The sequence below is a fragment of the Mirounga angustirostris genome, unplaced genomic scaffold (assembly GCF_029215605.1).
Source record: "Mirounga angustirostris isolate CCGP_5_RB_7025 unplaced genomic scaffold, mMirAng1.0.hap1 SCAF_1, whole genome shotgun sequence".
Classification (NCBI taxonomy): domain Eukaryota; kingdom Metazoa; phylum Chordata; class Mammalia; order Carnivora; family Phocidae; genus Mirounga; species Mirounga angustirostris.
The window spans coordinates 85,240-101,987 of NW_026991709.1; the positions used below are offsets into that span (position 1 = coordinate 85,240).

The window sequence follows — 16,748 nt, forward strand, 5'->3', positions numbered from 1 at the left end:
GAAACAAATAATGCAATATATGTTAAGAAAAAAAAAAAGAAGAAGAAGATAGCAGGAGGGGAAGAATGAAGGGGGAGATCGGCGGGGTAGACGAACCATGAGAGATGATGGACTCTGAAAAACAAACTGAGGGTTCTAGAGGGGGGGGGGGGTGGGAGGATGGGTTAGCCTGGTGATGGGTATTGAGGAGGGCACGTTCTGCATGGAGCACTGGGTGTTATGCACAAACAATGAATCATGGAGCACTACATCTAAAACTAATGATGTAATGTATGGGGATTAACATAACAATTAAAAAAAAAAAAGATAACCTAGGAATAAACCTAACCAAAGAGGTAAAAGATCTGTACTCTAGAAACTACAGAACACTTATGAAAGAAATTGAGGAAGACACAAAGAGATGGAAAAACATTCCATGCTCATGTATTGGAAGAATAAACCTTGTTAAAATGTCTATGCTGCCCAGAGCAATCTACACATTCAATGCAATCCCTATCAAAATACCATCGACACTTTTCACAGAGCTAGAACAAACAATCCTAAAATTTGTATGGAACCAGAAAAGCCCCCGAACAGACAAGGGAATGTTGAAAAAGAAAACCAAAGCTGGGGGCATCACAATGCCTGACTTCAAGACAGCATGGTACTGGCACAAAAACAGACACATAGCTCAATGGAACAGAATAGAGAGCCCAGAAATGGACCCTCAACTCTATGGTCAAATAATCTTTGACAAAGCAGGAAAGAATATTCAGTGGAAAAAAGACAGTATCTTCAATAAAATGGCACTGGGAAAATTGGGCAGCCACATGCAGAAGAATGAAACTAGAGCAGTCTCTTACACCATACACAAAGATAAACTCAAAATGGATGAAAGACCTCAATGGGAGACAAGAATCCTAGAGGAGAACACAGGCAGCATCCTCTTTGACCTTGGACACAGCAACTTCTTGCAAGACACATCTCTAAAGGCAAGGGAAACAAAAGCAAAAATGAACTATTGGGACTTCATCAAGATGAAAAGCTTCTTCACAGCAAAGGAAACAGTCAACAAAACTAAAAGGCAACCCACAGAATGGGAGAAGATATTTGCAAATGACATTACAGATAAAGGGTTGGTATCCAAGATCTATAAAGAACTTTTCAAACTCAACACCCAAAAAACAAATAATCCAGTCAAGAAATGAACAGACACGTCTCCAAAGAAGACATACAAATGGCTAACAGACACATGAAAAAATGTTCAATATCACTCAGCACCAGGGAAATACAAATCAAAAAACACAATAAGATACCACATTACACCAGTTAGAATGGTTAAAATTAACAAGACAGGGAACAACAAATGTTGGTGAGGATGTGGAGAAAGGGGAATCCTCCTACACTGTTAGTGGGAATGCAAGCTGGTACAGCCACTCTGGAAAACAGTATGGAGGTTTCTCAAGATGTTAAACATAGAGCTACCCGACAACCCAGCAATTGCACTACTAGGTATTTACCCCAAAGATACAAATGTAGTAAAAAGAAGGGGCACATGCACCCCAGTGTTCATAGCAGCAATGTCCACAATAGCCAAACTGTGGAAGGAGCCCAGATGTCCTTCAACAGATGAATGGATAAAGAAGATGTGGTTCATATATACAATGGAATATTACTCAGCCATCAGAAAAGATGAATATCTACCATTTACATCGACATGGATGGAACTAAAGGGTATTATGGTAGGTGAAATAAGTCAATCAGAGAAGAAAAACAATTATCATATGGTTTCAGTCATATGTGGAACATAAGGAATAGCATGGAGGACAATAGGGAAAGGGAGGGAAAACTAAAGGGGAAGAAATAAGAGAGGGAAACAAACCATATGAGACTCTTGACTCTGGAAAACAGACAGTTGCAGAAGGAGGTTGGGTGGGGAAAAGGGTAACTTGGTGATGGGCATTAAGAAGGGCATGTGATGGGCACCTGGGTGGCTCAGTTGGTTGGGCGACTGCCTTCGGCTCAGGTCATGGTCCTGGAGTCCCAGGATCGAGTCCCACATCAGGCTCTCTGCTTCTCCCTCTGACTCTCTTCCCTCTCGTGCTCTCTCTCATTCTCTCTTTCTCAAATAAATAAATAAAATCTTAAAAAAAAAAAAAAAAAGAAGGGCATGTGATGTGATGAGCACTGGGTGTTATACGCAACTAATGAATCACTGAACATTATATTAAAAACTAATGATGTACTATTTGTTGGCTAATTGAATTTAAATAAAAAATAAAATGTAGATGATAAAAAATAAAAAATAAAAGGGAAATGAAAGTCAAGTCTATAATTGCTAAACAAAATATTAGAGAACAAAACAAAAAAAGGAAAGTGCTATCAAAATATCAAACAATATTAAAGGGTAGTACAATGTGATCAAATAGACTCATTCTAGAAAAGCAAGATTCATTTAGCATTCAAAACTCTACTTAAGCAATTAACCGTACCTACAGAACATATGATCATTTCAGTGGAGGCAGAAATATCATTGTATAAACTTAAAAATCGATTCATGATAAAAAGGGAAAATTTTTGGCAAACTATGAATAGAAGGACATTTACTTAATCTGTTAATATGTCTTCAAAACACTTACACCAAACATGCTTAATGTTAAAATCTTAAAATCCTTCTCCTTGAGATTGGGAGGAAGATGGAGGAAGGAGCCACAAACCAAGGCATGTGATTGGCCTCTAGAAGCTGGGAATGGGGGTGCCTGGGTGTTGCAGTCAGTTAAGTGTCTGACTCTTGGTTTTGGCTCAGGTCATGATCTCAGGGTCATGAGATTAAGCCTCAGTCCGGCTCCACACTCAGCACAGAGTCTGCTTTGGATTCTCTTTCCCTCTCCCTCTGCCCCTCCTGCCCATGCTTGCTCTCTCTCTCTCTCTCTCAAATAAATAGATAAATCTTAAAAGAAGAAGAAGAAGCTGAGAATGGCCCTCAACTCATAACCAGCAAGAAAAGGGAGACCTTGGTCCTACAACTTGTTGAATCCTGCCAACAAGCTGAATGAACAGGAAACAGCTTCTCCCCTGGAGCCTCCAGAAAGAAATGCAGCCCTGCTAACACCTTGAGTTTAGCCTGGTGAGACCTGTATTAAACTTCTGACTCCTTACAGAACTGAAAGAGAATAAATTTGTGTTGTCTTAAGCCACCAAGTGATTTGTTACAACAGTAATTGAAAATTAATACAACAGAGCAAACAAAAAACAAGACATGTTCAACTACAGTCCACCCCTTGGCTCCTGAGTATGCATGCATGCGTGCATGCATGTATATGCACACACACACCCTTTCCCTAACTGATAATTCCAAAGATGACTGCACTTATCATAATGCAACAATCCTTCTTTCAATCATAAAAGTACTCCTCCTCTTCCCTTGGGAGATGGCTCAGGACTGGATCCAAGTAGATCATACTGCAACAAGCCGAAGACCTGGAGGTACTGTCCACGCATCATGGAAGATGAAAATGTTGAGTTTCATGATCTTGCAACCTCTAGGTGCTACGGATTTAACAGTTACCCAGATACCTAACCTAATCAAGGGGGAAAATAAAACAATCAGAATAAAAACTCTTTCAGAAAAGGTAACATAAATCCAGTCATCAGTGGTCTGAATAACACATCATGCCCCTCTGGGTAGGGAGGAAGTGAGGTCCTGATCAATGGACAACTTGGTTGGCTGGGTTCCACCTGCATGGAAGATTTGGTTTCTGCTCCCTTCTGTTCTCTGTGGCCTTGCCTGAGAGGGGTGTTGGGAAGGGTTATAGCCTGGGGACAACATTCTGAGGGTGGAGGTAACCATCCTGGAGGGGACTGAACAGTAAGAGTCTCCTGAGGCAGGTCACCCTCTGCTGATACCATCTCAAACACTGTTTTGATGCCAACTGATTTATTTCCTGAGTCCTGCCATGACAATCGCCCCTGTCTCTATGACTTTAGTCAGTGGCTTCTGGGCCAGCCCTCCTCTCTGCCTCCAAGCAGTGGGAACAAAGAACTAAGGTATCCAACCATTCCCAGAACTCTGCTCAGGCCCCAGGTCACAACCACACCCAGATTTATGGCAGATGCAGAGGTGCAGAGAGGCAGGTCAGAACCTTCAACAGCAGCAGGCATAGCAAGAGGGGCTTAGGGTCCAGGATCCCCCTGATCCTCCAGGCTATCACATCCCAGCTTCCAGAATACCACAGTTTGATGGTCCCCTCCCTAACTCTGCCATAGGGCAAATAATTCAGCTTTTGCAATTCAAGAAGGTCGACAATTGCTGAATTTTAAGTGGCCCTGGTCCCTGGCCACAGGCAGAGTGCATTTCTTAAATCTCAGGATACTTTTCCAGCTGACAGCCTTCTGCCCTCAAATCAGCAGGACTGAAACCAAATATATCAGTCTTGTACCGCCTCACTGATGGCCTCAATAAAGAGCTAACAAACCCTAAAAACGTTGGCTCCTCCACCAAGAGTGCCAGGCCCCAAGACCCAGCACCCTTGCTGAATAATGAACATAGCATGTCCAATCATAAAATGAAACACACATCCTGGTTCTTTTAGGAAGCCTATCTACACCCCGTATCTAATTAATTATTACTAAGTTTTCCTTGTTATAAAGTCCAAAGAAAGGGGCCTAGTTTGATATTCACATTATCTACCTCATCTGTTTTTTAAAAATAGGCAGAGAAAAAACACTGGAGGACACCACAGACGGGGAAGTTAGGCGACACCATGTGAACTCAAGTGGTTCTAGGAATAAAGATGCCACTGAATCAGAAGCAGAAGTTTTACAAGTCTTTTTTGAGGAAAGATTGTAAAGGACTTAGAGACCCCTTTTCAGCACCCCTCACATTAGAGAGAAAGAGGCTGCCATGTACCAATTCCCGGACCTGCTGAGGGATCGGCAGGTAGAGGGATCGGCAGGGGGAGGCCATGAAACACATTCCCAGATTTTGCAGGAATTGGCCTTTCTCTCACCTGGAAGAAAGGGAAGAAGGAGAAGCAGAGAGAGCGAGAGAGAGAAACCGGGGAAGAAGAGCCAGTCTCTGTGGCATCACCGTGACTTTCTGACTTGTTTGGGGGTATCCAGCTATGGCTGTGGAGGGGCTGCACCCGCACGGCTGGTCCTGGGGGGCGGGGCACGAGAGCCCTTTCCCGCCAACCTCATCTCCTCGGCCCGATGGCTAAACACCTCCCACTGCAGTTCAGAGTTTGCTGAGGCGGCTTTGGGAAACTTGAGTGCTGTTTTGAAGTCTGCAACAGCCTGGCTGGAAGGTGCTCTCAAGACTGGGACTCAGTGTTTCTGCCTCCGCTGCTCTAATCAACTTGATAAAAAGCAAAGCAGGAGTCTGATGCTGATATGAACATACTTAGATGCCTATTACGCTTTCTGAAGAATCTAGAGTCACTAATGAATTTTATTACTGTTTTTTTTTTAAGTGTCCTTGATTATTTTCCATTTTATGGTCAGTTAAAGAAAATAAAAGCACTTCTTGTTCTCATCCCTATGCCAAAGTGAGTAGTTGAAGGTCCTAAAACAGGGGCCCTGGGATGACCTAAACATCAAGGCAGCTCCGCCCTGGGAGCTTCCCGGGAGAACCACATCTCACCTGTCACCCCTGAGCGCAGGAAGCCCGGAGGGATTTCCATTACTTGCATAATACCTGGCCCACAAAAACATCGGAAGCATCACACACACGCGCGCGCGCGCAGCCAGTAAGATGAAGTATAAAGGCTCCTGGGCACAGACATGCTCACCCACAGAGGCCTTGGCTTCAGGGGTCTAATGTCAGCCAGTGGCCACGGATGATCTGGAATAGACCATCCGGGCAGGCGGGGTCTGGGCGGCCCGGCGGGCGGGTCCCTCTGTTTGCACGGACCGCAGGTTGCAAGGGGCTCTTCGCTCCCCGAGTTTGCGCCCCTGCAACGTGTCTCTCCTTGGAGACCTCCCTTCCCAGAGAGCGCGTTCCCGGGCGCTGACGCCGCGTGTCGAGGGAGTCCGTCTGGGGTCCGGCTTTACTGCGCAAAGGACCCGCGAAGGGGAAGCGCGGCGCGTGGGGACGAGGACTTCTCCCGACTCCCCCCGGGGGCTCGTTCGCGGAAGCGAGCGCTTTCCACTTGGGCTGTGTCGCGCCGACTCGCCACCTGCGTGTGTCGCACACACCTGCCGATGAGGAAACCTGCGTTTGTCTGCACACAGGACCCCCAGAGGAAAACTGGCTAATCGTGCGCCGCGGGGCTCGTACTGAGTGTGAGGCGGACGCTCCTCGCCCCGACCCCCGCCCCTAGCGCTCGGGTTCTGGAAACCGGTCGGGACGGACCTGTCCGGGTGTGGCGAGCCGAACCGGCAGGCAGCCCTCCGGGCGGGGGCGCCCCTTCCCAGGCGCTGGGCGGCTACGCCCCGGGCCCGCGCCCCTTTGTGCGGCCTCGGGCGGGCACCATGCTGTCCACCGCGGGCACGTATGCGGTGAAGAAGAGGAAAAAGCCGGTGCGAAGGAGGTACTGGGGTGCAGGGGCGCGGGCTGCGCGGGGCCGCGAGTGTGGGGTGGGAGTCCCGTGTCTGCGGCACCCAAGCCCTTCCCGCGGCCGGAGCTCCGCGGGATCCAACGCCGAGGGTACTGGCCTGGGGAGGATGGAATGCAATGCCAAGATTCCCCCGTCCCACCCCGGAAATCTCTCTGGGGGCCTTGCTCAGGCCTGGGGGAGCGGGATGCTGATGGCGATTGCTGTCTGAGAAGGGCGCGCGGGGGTCTCCCGGGTCCACAGGCCCGGGACCGCGAAGCACACGCGGGCCGGGGTAGGGGTCCCGAGTCACAGCGGGGGACTGGAAGGGAAAGACCTTGCGTGGTCCCCCACCCCCACTTATAGACGGGATGCCGAGGCCCCGCGGGGTTGAGGACCCACTGGCCGGCCTTGACCCCTCTGATCCCGGGCAGGGTCCCTTCCACGTTCCTAAGACCTGGCCCAAGAGATCTGTGTGGCCCCTCGGGCTCAGCCGACGTTCCTGAGGACAACAAATCAGAAGTCCTGTAGAGAGGACACTCCTTAGGCAGAGTCCTTGGGCCAAATATCTAAGGGTCTTCGCGTGGCCGGGAGAGGCTGGGGCGGGGCCGGGGAGCTGCAGGACACCTGGCAGCAAGGGCGGCGGAGACGCTCCCACCCCCTCCCCACCCCCCCGCCTCCCGCAGACCCAGGCCTGGCGTCAACCGGTCTTCAGAGGGCTTCCTCAGGGACGCGGAGACCCCGGAGCCTGGCGGCACAACCCCCAGGGGCGCAGGGTTCCCAGCGCATGGGGGCGGCTTTGTGAGAAATTTCCAAAACCTCTCAAAATATCAGTTATAATTCCATGTCATTTTAAAATACATAAAATGCCATGATGGAAGCCATGCGCAAAAGGGCAAATAGCCCATGATACCATTTATATGAAATGCCCAGAATAGGTAAGCCAGAAAGTAGGTCCGTGGTGGCAAGGGCGAGGGAGAGGGGGAGTGACTGCTAATGGGTTAGGGGTTTCCCTTGGGGAGATGAAAAAGTTCTGGAACCAGATAGTGGTGATGCTTATACAACATCCTGAGTGTACTTAATGCCACTGAATGGTACACTTTAAAAATGGTTAAAATGGTAAAATTTATGGTGTGTGTATTTTACCACAATAATATATATATACCATGACACTTCTCAGTAGGGATACATAGGTATCCCAGAACTAAGCTCATCAGAAGTTATTTTTCCAGGGCAGTGAAACCAGTCATCGTTGGATAATTGAAAACGATGTTTAAAATGGGGTGGGGGGTCTCTAAGAGTATTACATATACTGTACACTTTAAGTGAGAACATCAACATATACCAATTTGCCAATCTTGTTCTGCTGATTCAAATCCAGGTGTTGGTAGCATCACTCTGTTCTACAGACCTCCTCAAGGCTCTGTTTCAAGGCAGTTTATGAAGATTTAACAAATGAATCCACCCAAAGTCCTTTGAAGTTAGTTACATCCTCCAGCGCCCTAATTTTTACAAATGTAAAATGAAATTGTCCACATTTCTGCATAGTACAATGACAGGGACACACAGACTAACACTGTTAGCAAACTACACAAAGCTGGCACAAGGTTCTACACCATGGCATCTATGTGTTTTCATTGATCCTCAGGCAGCCTAGGAGGTAGAGATTTCTGTTACCATCCCCTCTTAGGGCTGAGGCAACGAGGCTGGGTGGTGAGGAGGATACCCACCTTACCTGCCGCCTCATTTGAACCTGGCCCCTCTCTGTGGCTTGTTGAAAGAGGCTGGGATCCTGCTGGAGAAGACCAGGGCAGACCTCGTGGTAGAGGGTCACCTTGTGAGCAGGCTGCAAGAAGCCTTGGGCGGGGGGGGGGGGGGGGGGGGGGGGGGGGGGGGGGGGGGGGTCGGTGCTGAGTTATTGAGCCCCCTCTTCACCCACTTGGCTGGCTGGTCCCCCCAGTTTGGGCCATTATGAATAAAGTGCTATAAATAGTCCTTTGCAGACATGTTTTCATTTCGTTCCAGTAAGTACCTAGGAGTGGAATTGCTAGGTCGTGTTTAACATTTTAAGAAACTGAAAGTTTTCCAGTGAATGAGGGTTCCAGTTACTCCAAATCCCCTCCAACACTTGGTGTTGTCACTCTTTTGAATTTTAACCATTTTAATATATGTGTACAAGTGATTTATTTTAATTTGCATTTTCTGATGAATTATGGTTCCTGTGATCTCATATGCTTTTTGGCCATTAGTATATTTTCTTTAGTGAAGTATCTATTCAAATTATTTACCCATTCTAATTGGTTAGTAAAAGTCCTTCATGTATTCTGGATACAATTCTTTTTTCAGCTACATGTACTGCAGATATTCTTTCCCATTCTGTGGCTTGCCTTTTCGGTTTCTGAATTTTGTTGAAGTCCAGTTTATCAGTCTTTTTTGTTATGGTTAGTGCTTTTGGTGACCCATCTAAGAAATCTTGGCATATTGCAGGGTCATAAAGATTTTCTGCTTTTAATGTCTGTAGGATCTATAACTATCTCCCTTCTTTCCCTACTGTTGGTAATTTGCATTTTCTTTTTGAGGGGAATTGATTACTCTAGCTAGATGACTATCAATTTCATTGATATTTTCAGTTTTGGGTTTCATTTATTTCCTCCATTTTCTGTTTCATTGTTCTGCTTTCACTTGATTATTTCCTTCCTTCTACATGCTTTGGGCTTAGCTTACTCTTGTGTTTCTATCTTCTTAAGGAGGAAACTCAGATAATTTACTGTAAAACTTTTCTCCTTTACTTACATAATCTTCCCTCTACACAATCCTTTCTGTACCCCACAAATTTTGGCATTTTGTCCTTCATTACCATTTAGATATTTTATTTCCCTTGTGATTTCTTCTTTGGTCCATGAATTATTTTAAAATACATTAATTTTCACATATTTGAGGATTTTTCAGATACCTTTTTTTTGTTGTTACTGATTCCTAAACATCATTGTGGTCTGAGAACGTACTCTGTATGATTTCAATCTATTTAAATGTATTGAGTTATTTTATGGCCCAGCATATGGTCTCCCTTGGTGAATTTCTACATGTGCATGAAAAGAATCGTTATTCTGCAGTTGTTGGGTATAGTGTTTTATAAATGTCAATCATTTATAAAACCCAAGTTAGAGGACAGGGTTCATGTCTTATACATACTTAAAAATTTTCTAACAATCTGTCCTATTAGTTACTGAGAGAACAGTGCAGAAGTCCCCAACTCCAGTTATGGATTTGTCTATTTCTCCTTGCAATTATGTCAGTTCTTGCTTCACATATTTTGAAACTCTGTTATTAAATGCATATGATAGTTAATATTTTTTAACATTTTTGATATTGTGAAAATGTCTCTCTTTATCTTTGGTGAGTCTTCTCTGTCTGATAATATAACCACTCAGCCCCTCCAGCTTTCTTATGTCTAATGTGTACATAGTGTGTCTTTTTCAACCCTTTTACTTTAATCTATCTGTGTCTTTACCTTTAAATTGTGTTTCTTCCAGACACCATATATCAGGTTTTGTTTTTTGGGCCAGTCTGATAGTCTCTGCTTGTTTACATTTTTGTAATTATCAATATGGTTGAGTTTAAGTCTGCCATCTTGCTGTTTTCTATTTGTTCCATCTGTTGTCATTTTTCCTCTTTTCCTTCCTTCCATTGGATTTAATTCTTTTTTAGTATCTCATGTATCTCCTTTTGTGGCTTATTAGCTGTACTTGTTTTATTTTTTCAGTGGTTACTATAAGACTTACAATGCACATCTTAACTTATTACTGTCTACTTTCAAATAATATTAAACTAGGGGCACCTGGGTGGCTCAGTTGGTTAAGCGACTGCCTTCAGCTCAGGTCATGATCCTGGAGTCCCGGGATCGAGTCCCGCATCGGGCTCCCTGCTCAGCAGGGAGTCTGCTTCTCCCTCTGACCCTCCCCCCTCTCATGCTCTGTCTCTCTCATTCTCTCTCTCTCAAATAAATAAATAAAATCTTTAAAAATAATAATAATAATAATATTAAACTACTTCATGGAAAACTTAAGCACCTCACAACAATATAATTCCACTGCCCTTCCCATCCTTTGTGCTGTTGTTTTCACAAATTTTACTCTATATATGTTGCAAACCCCATGATGCAACACTGCTATTTTTATTTATGCAATTATCATTTAAACAAATTAAAATCATTAAAATTTTAGTGCCTATTGTTCATTCATTCATGGAGATCCACATTTCTATCTAGTATCATTTTTCTTCAGCTCGAAGAAACTTCTTTAATATTTTTGTAGCTCAGATCTTCATGAGCCACATTCTTTGAGTTTTTGTTTGTTTGAAAATGTCTTTGCCCTCATTTTTGTTTGTTTTTGTGTGTGTGTGTGTGTTAATTTTTTTATTAACATATAATGTATTATTTGTTTCAGGGGTACAGGTCTGTGATTCATCAGTATTACACAATTCACAGCGCTGACCATAGTACTTACCCTCCCCAATGTCCTTCACCCAGCCACCCCATCCCTCCCAAGCCCCTCCACTCCACCAACCCTCAGTTTGTTTCCTGAGATTAAGAGTCTCTGATGGTTTGTCTCCCTCTCTGGTTTCGTCTTGTTTCATTTTTCCCTCCCCTCCCCTATGATCCTCTGTCTTGTTTCTCAGAGTCCTCATATCAGTGAGATCATATGATAATTGTCTTTCTCTGATAGACTTAATTTCACTTAGCATAATACCCTCTAGTTCCATCCACATCGTTGCAAATGGCAAGATTTCATTTTCTTGATGGCTGCATAATATTCCATTGTGTATATATACCACATCTTCTTTATCCATTCATCTGTTGATGGACATCTAGGCTCTTTCCATAGTTTGGATATTGTGGACATTGCTGCTATAAACATTGGGGTGCATGTGCCCCTTCGGATCACTACATTTGTATCTTTGGGTAAACACCCAGTAGTGCAATTGCTGGGTTGTAGGGTAGCTATATTTTTAATTTTTTGAGGAACCTTCATACTGTTTTCCAGAGTGGCTGCACCAGCTTGCATTCCCACCAACAGTGTAGGAGGGTTCCCCTTTCTCCACAACCTCTCCAACATCTGTCATTTCCTGCCTTGTTAATTTTAGCCATTCTGACTGGTGTGAGGTGGTATCTCATTGAGGTTTTGATTTGGATTTCCCTGATGCCGAGATCTTGGTGTGTCATTTGCAAATATCTTTTCCCATTCTGTCAGTTGTCTTTTGATTTTGTTGACTGTTTCCTTTGCTGTGCAAAAGCTTTTTATCTTGATGACGTCCCCATAGTTCATTTTTGCCCTTGCTTCCCTTGCCTTCAGTGATGTTTCTATGAAGAAGTTGCTGCAGCTGAAGTCGAAGAGGTTGCTGCCTGTGTTCTCCTCAAGGATTTTGATGGATTCCTGTCTCACATTGAGGTCTTTCATCCATTTTGAGTCTATTTTTCTGTGTGATGTAAGAAAATGGTCCAGTTTCGTTCTTCTGCATGTGGCTGTCCAATTTTCCCAACACCATTTGTTGAAGAGACTGTGTTTTTTCCACTGGACATTCTTTCCTGCTTTGTCGAAGATGAATTGACCATAGAGCTGAGGGTCCATTTCTGGGCTCGCTATTCTGTTCCATTGATCTATGTGTCTGTTTTTGTGCCAGTACCATACTGTCTTAATGATGACAGCTTTGTAATAGAGCTTGAAGTCCAGAATTGTGATGCCGCCAGCTTTGCTTTGCTTTTTCAACATTCCCCTGGTGATTCAGTTTATCAATCTTTTTATTCTTTCAAAGAACCAGCTCCTAGTTTCGTTGATCAATGTTCTACTGTTCTTTTGGTTTCTATTTCATTGATTTCTGCTCTGATCTTTATTATTTCTCTTCTCCTGCTGGGTTTAGGCTTTATTTGCTGTTCTTTCTCCAGCTCCTTTAGGTGTAGGGTTAGGTTCTGTATTTGAGAACTTTCTTGTTTCTTGAGAAAGGCTTGTATCACTATATACTTCCCTCTTAGCTGCATCCCAAAGAGTTTGCTGCATCCCAAAGAATTTGAACAGTTGTGTTTTCATTTTCATTGGTTTCCATGAATTTTTTCAATTCTTCTTTAATTTCCTGGTTGACCCATTCATTCTTTAGTAGGATGCTCTTTAGCCTCCATGTATTTGAATTCTTTCCGACTTTCCTCTTGTGACTGAGTTCTAGTTTCAAAGCACTGTGGTCCGAAAATATGCAGGGAATGATCCCAATCTTTTGGTCCCGGTTGAGACCTGATTTGTGACCTAGGATGTGATCTATTCTGGAGAATGTTCCATGGGCACTAGAGAAGAATGTGTGTTCTGTTGCTTTGGGATGGAATGTTCTGAATATGTCTGTGAAGTCCATTAGGTCCAGTGTGTCATTTAAAGCCTTTATTTCCCTGTTGATCTTTCACTTAGATGATCTGTCCATTTCAGTGAGGGGGGTTTTAAAGTCCCCTACTATTATTGTATTTTTGTCAATGCGTTTCTTTGATTTTGTTATTAATTGGCTTATGTAATTGGCTGCTCCCATGTTAGGGGCATAGATATTGAAAACTGTTAGATCTTCTTGTTGGATAGACCCTTGAAGTATGATGTAGTGTCCTTCCTCATCTCTTATTATAGTCTTTGGTTTAAAATCTAATTTGTCTGATATAAGGATTGCCACCCCAGCTTTCTTTTGGTGTCCATTACCATGGTAAATGGTTTTCCACCCTCTCACTTTAAACCTGGAGGTGTCTTTGGGTCTAAAATGAGTCTCTTGTAGACAGCATATCAATGGGTCTTGTTTTTTTATCCAATCTGATAGCCTGTGTCTTTTGATTGGGGCATTTAGACCATTTACATTCAGGGTAACTATTGAAAGATATGAATTTAGTGCCATTGTATTGCCTGTAAGGTGACTGTTACTGTATATTGTCTGTGTTCCTTTCTGGTCTATGTTACTTTTAGGCTCTTTCTTTGCTTAGAGGACCCCTTTCAATATTTCTTGTAGAGCTGGTTTAGTATTTGCAAATTCTTTTAGTTTTTTGTTTGTCCTGGAAGCTTTTTATCTCTCCTTCTATTTTCAGTGACAGCCTAGCTGGATATAGTATTCTTGGCTGCCTATTTTTCTCATTTAGTGCTCTGAATCTATCATGCCAGTCCTTTCTGGCCTGCCAGGTCTCTGTGGATAGGTCTGTTGCCAATCTAATGTTTCTACCATTGTAGGTTACAGACCTCTTGTCCTGAGCTGCTTTCAGGATTTTCTCTTTGTCTCTGAGACTTGTGAGTTTTACTATTAGATGTCGGGGTGTTGACCTATTTTTATTGATTTTGAGGGGGGGTTCTCTGTGCCTCCTTAATTTTGATACCTGTTTCCTTCCCCAAATTAGGGAAGTTCTCTGCTATAATTTGCTCCAATATGCCTTCTGCCCTTCTCGCTCTTTCTTCTTCTTCTGGGATCCCAGTTATTCTAATGTTGTTTCACTTTATGGTATCGCTTATCTCTCGAATTCTGCCCTCGTGAGACAGTAGTTGTTTATCTCTCTTTTTCTCAGTCTCTTTATTCTCCATCATTTGTTCTTCTATATCACTAATTCTCTCTTCTGCTTCATTTATCCTAGCAGTTAGAGCCTCCATTTTTTATTGCACCTCACTAATAGCCTTTTTGATTTCAACTTGGTTAGATTTTAGTTCTTTTATTTCTCCAGAAAGGGATTCTCTAGTATCTTCTATGCTTTTTTCAAGCCCAGCTAGTATCTTTATAATCATAATTCTGAACTCTAGTTCTGACATCTTACTAATGTCTGTATTGATTAGATCCCTGGAAGTCAGTACTGCCTCTTATTCTTTTTTTTTTTTTTTGAGGTGAGTTTTTCTGTCTTGTCATTTTGTCCAGAGGAGAATAGAAGAATGAGAGAACAAAATGCTAAAAAAAATGCTAAAAGGGTAACAATGGCCCCAGAAAAATATACACTAAACAAATCAGAAGAGACCCAAAACCAGGGGGGAAAGAAAGGGGGAAAAAAAAAGAGTATGATCAGGCTGGTGAAAATAACAGAGCCACACACTAGATTTTGGGTGTATTTTGGTCTGTTAGAAGAAATTGCCTTCCAAATTTTTAAAGAAAGAAAAAATATATATAAACAAAAATAAGGGTAAATATGATCAAGGGATGGAATATGACTGTAAAGATGAAAATTTTAAAAAGATTTTTAAAAAGGAATTGATGGGGCGCCTGGGTGGCTCAGTTGTTAAGTGTCTGCCTCGGCTCAGGTCATGATCCCAGGGTCCTGGGATCAAGCCCTGAATAGGGATCCCTGCTCCACAGGAAGCCTGCTTCTCCCTCTCCCACTCCCCCTGCTTGTGTTCCCTCTCTCGCTGTGTCTCTCTCTGTCAAGTAAATAAATAAAATCTTTAAAAAATAAATAAATAAATAAGGAATTGATAAGAAGTTGGTTGAAAAAAGAATGAAAAAAGAGAGAATATGATCAGGTGGGAGACTAGGACAACATACACTAGATTTAGGGTATATTTTGGTCTGTGAGAAGAAACTGTATCCCAAAAATTAAAGAAAGAAAAACTTATACATATACAAAATATAAGGTTAACTACAATGAAGAGATAGAATATGACTGTAAAAATGAAAAATTAAAAAAGATTTTTAAAAAGGAATTGATGTTGGTTGAAAAAGGAAAGAAGAAAAATTCAACTGAAAAAATAGAAAAAGAAAAAATAAAAGTAAAAAAATTAACTTTGAAAGACTAAAGCATCATGTTAAAAAAGCCATGAATTCTATGTGCTGTACTCCCCTAGCGCTGGGGTTTTGCTGTTCTCATTGATCAGTACGCTGGGTCTTGGCTGGATGTTCTTGCTGATCTTCTGGGGAAGGGGCCTGTTGCTGTGATTCTCAAATGTCTTTGCTGGAGGTGGAATTGCACCGCCCTTGCCAGCGGCCAGGCTAAGTAATCTACTGGGGTTTGCTCAGTAGCTTTTATTCCCTGAAAGCTTTCTATACAGTTTTGGAGGATGAGAGTGAAAATGGAGGTCTCCCAATCTCTGGTCCCGGAGGAGCCGAGAACTTGGGCCCCACTCCTCAGTGAGCCCCCAGAGAAAAGCAGTCAGTACTCTCGTCTCCCCAGTCTCCAGCCGCACTCCGTGCTCACCAGCCTGTGACTGAGCATTTCTATCTCTGGCACATGACCCCGTTTGGAGTCTCCAATCCCAGCAGATTCTTGAGGTGTGCTCCCGCGCCGCTTCTCCCAGGAGAGGAAGGGGAGTCTCCCTGGATCTGCTGCTTGTTGGGTCCCTGCTAGAAGAGCAGTGGCCCGACTGTGCCACAGATCACAGGTTATGGCAACCCCGAGCTGAGAGCCCACTCCTCGGCTCTGTCTTTGCAGCCAGCTTCCCCACTCTGATACCTGGGAGCTCTGCCACACTCAGGCACCCCCGGTCTTTCTGTGACTCAGAGGGCCCTGAGACCACACTGTCCCAATGAGGGTTCCACCCCCTGCTTAACCACTGGAGCGACATCCCTTAGTGGAGCAGACTTCTAAAAGTTCCAAATTTGTGCTCCGCTGCTCTATCACTTGCCGGTAGCGGCTGACGGAGGCTCCCTCCCCCCGCGGTCTATCTTCCTGTATATCACCTCAGATTCACTTCTCTGCAAGTCCTACCTTCCAGAAAGTGGTCGCTTTTCTGTTCAGAGAGTTGCTGCTATTCTTTTCCTTGATCTCCTGTTGAGTTTGGAGGTGTTCTGAATGGTTTCATAACCATCTAGCTGAATTCCTGGGACCAGAGGAAATTTAGGTCTCCTACTCTTCCACCATCTTGCTCCTCCTCCTTTGCCCTCATTTTTGAAGAATCTTTTCTCTGGATATGGAATTCTGGCTTAACAGCTTCCTTCTTTTGATACATTAAAGATGTCATGCCATCGTGCTTTGGCTTGCATTTTTTCTGATGAGAAGTCGGCATTCATTCTCTTTATTCCCCTGTATGAAATGGGTCTTTTCTCTCTGACTCTCTCCATCTCTGGTTTTTAGCAATGTAATTATGATGTACCTTGGTCTGGGGTGTGTGTGGGTGTGCGTGTGCAGAGAAAGAAAGAGAGCATATATATAGATGTATGTTAATGTATGTTTGTGTGTGTGTAAGCTCAATTCTTAATGAACTATAATTTCCTAAATGGAGTTTAAGCCTTTTCGGTGTTAACTGTGGTATGGAG

At 43.6% G+C, this 16,748-nt stretch overlaps 1 protein-coding gene across 1 annotated transcript in view; it reads left to right on the forward strand.

The window, feature by feature from the left end:
- The first annotated feature begins 6,450 nt into the window (after positions 1–6,450).
- LOC123842647 (aryl hydrocarbon receptor-like) overlaps positions 6,451–16,748 on the forward strand; it is a 43,411-nt gene continuing 33,113 nt past the window's right edge. The window contains exons 1-2 of the mRNA XM_064577205.1: positions 6,451–6,509; positions 7,199–7,313. Of these exons, the coding sequence (XP_064433275.1) occupies positions 6,451–6,509; positions 7,199–7,313 (174 nt within the window). The remainder of the gene's footprint in view (positions 6,510–7,198; positions 7,314–16,748) is intronic.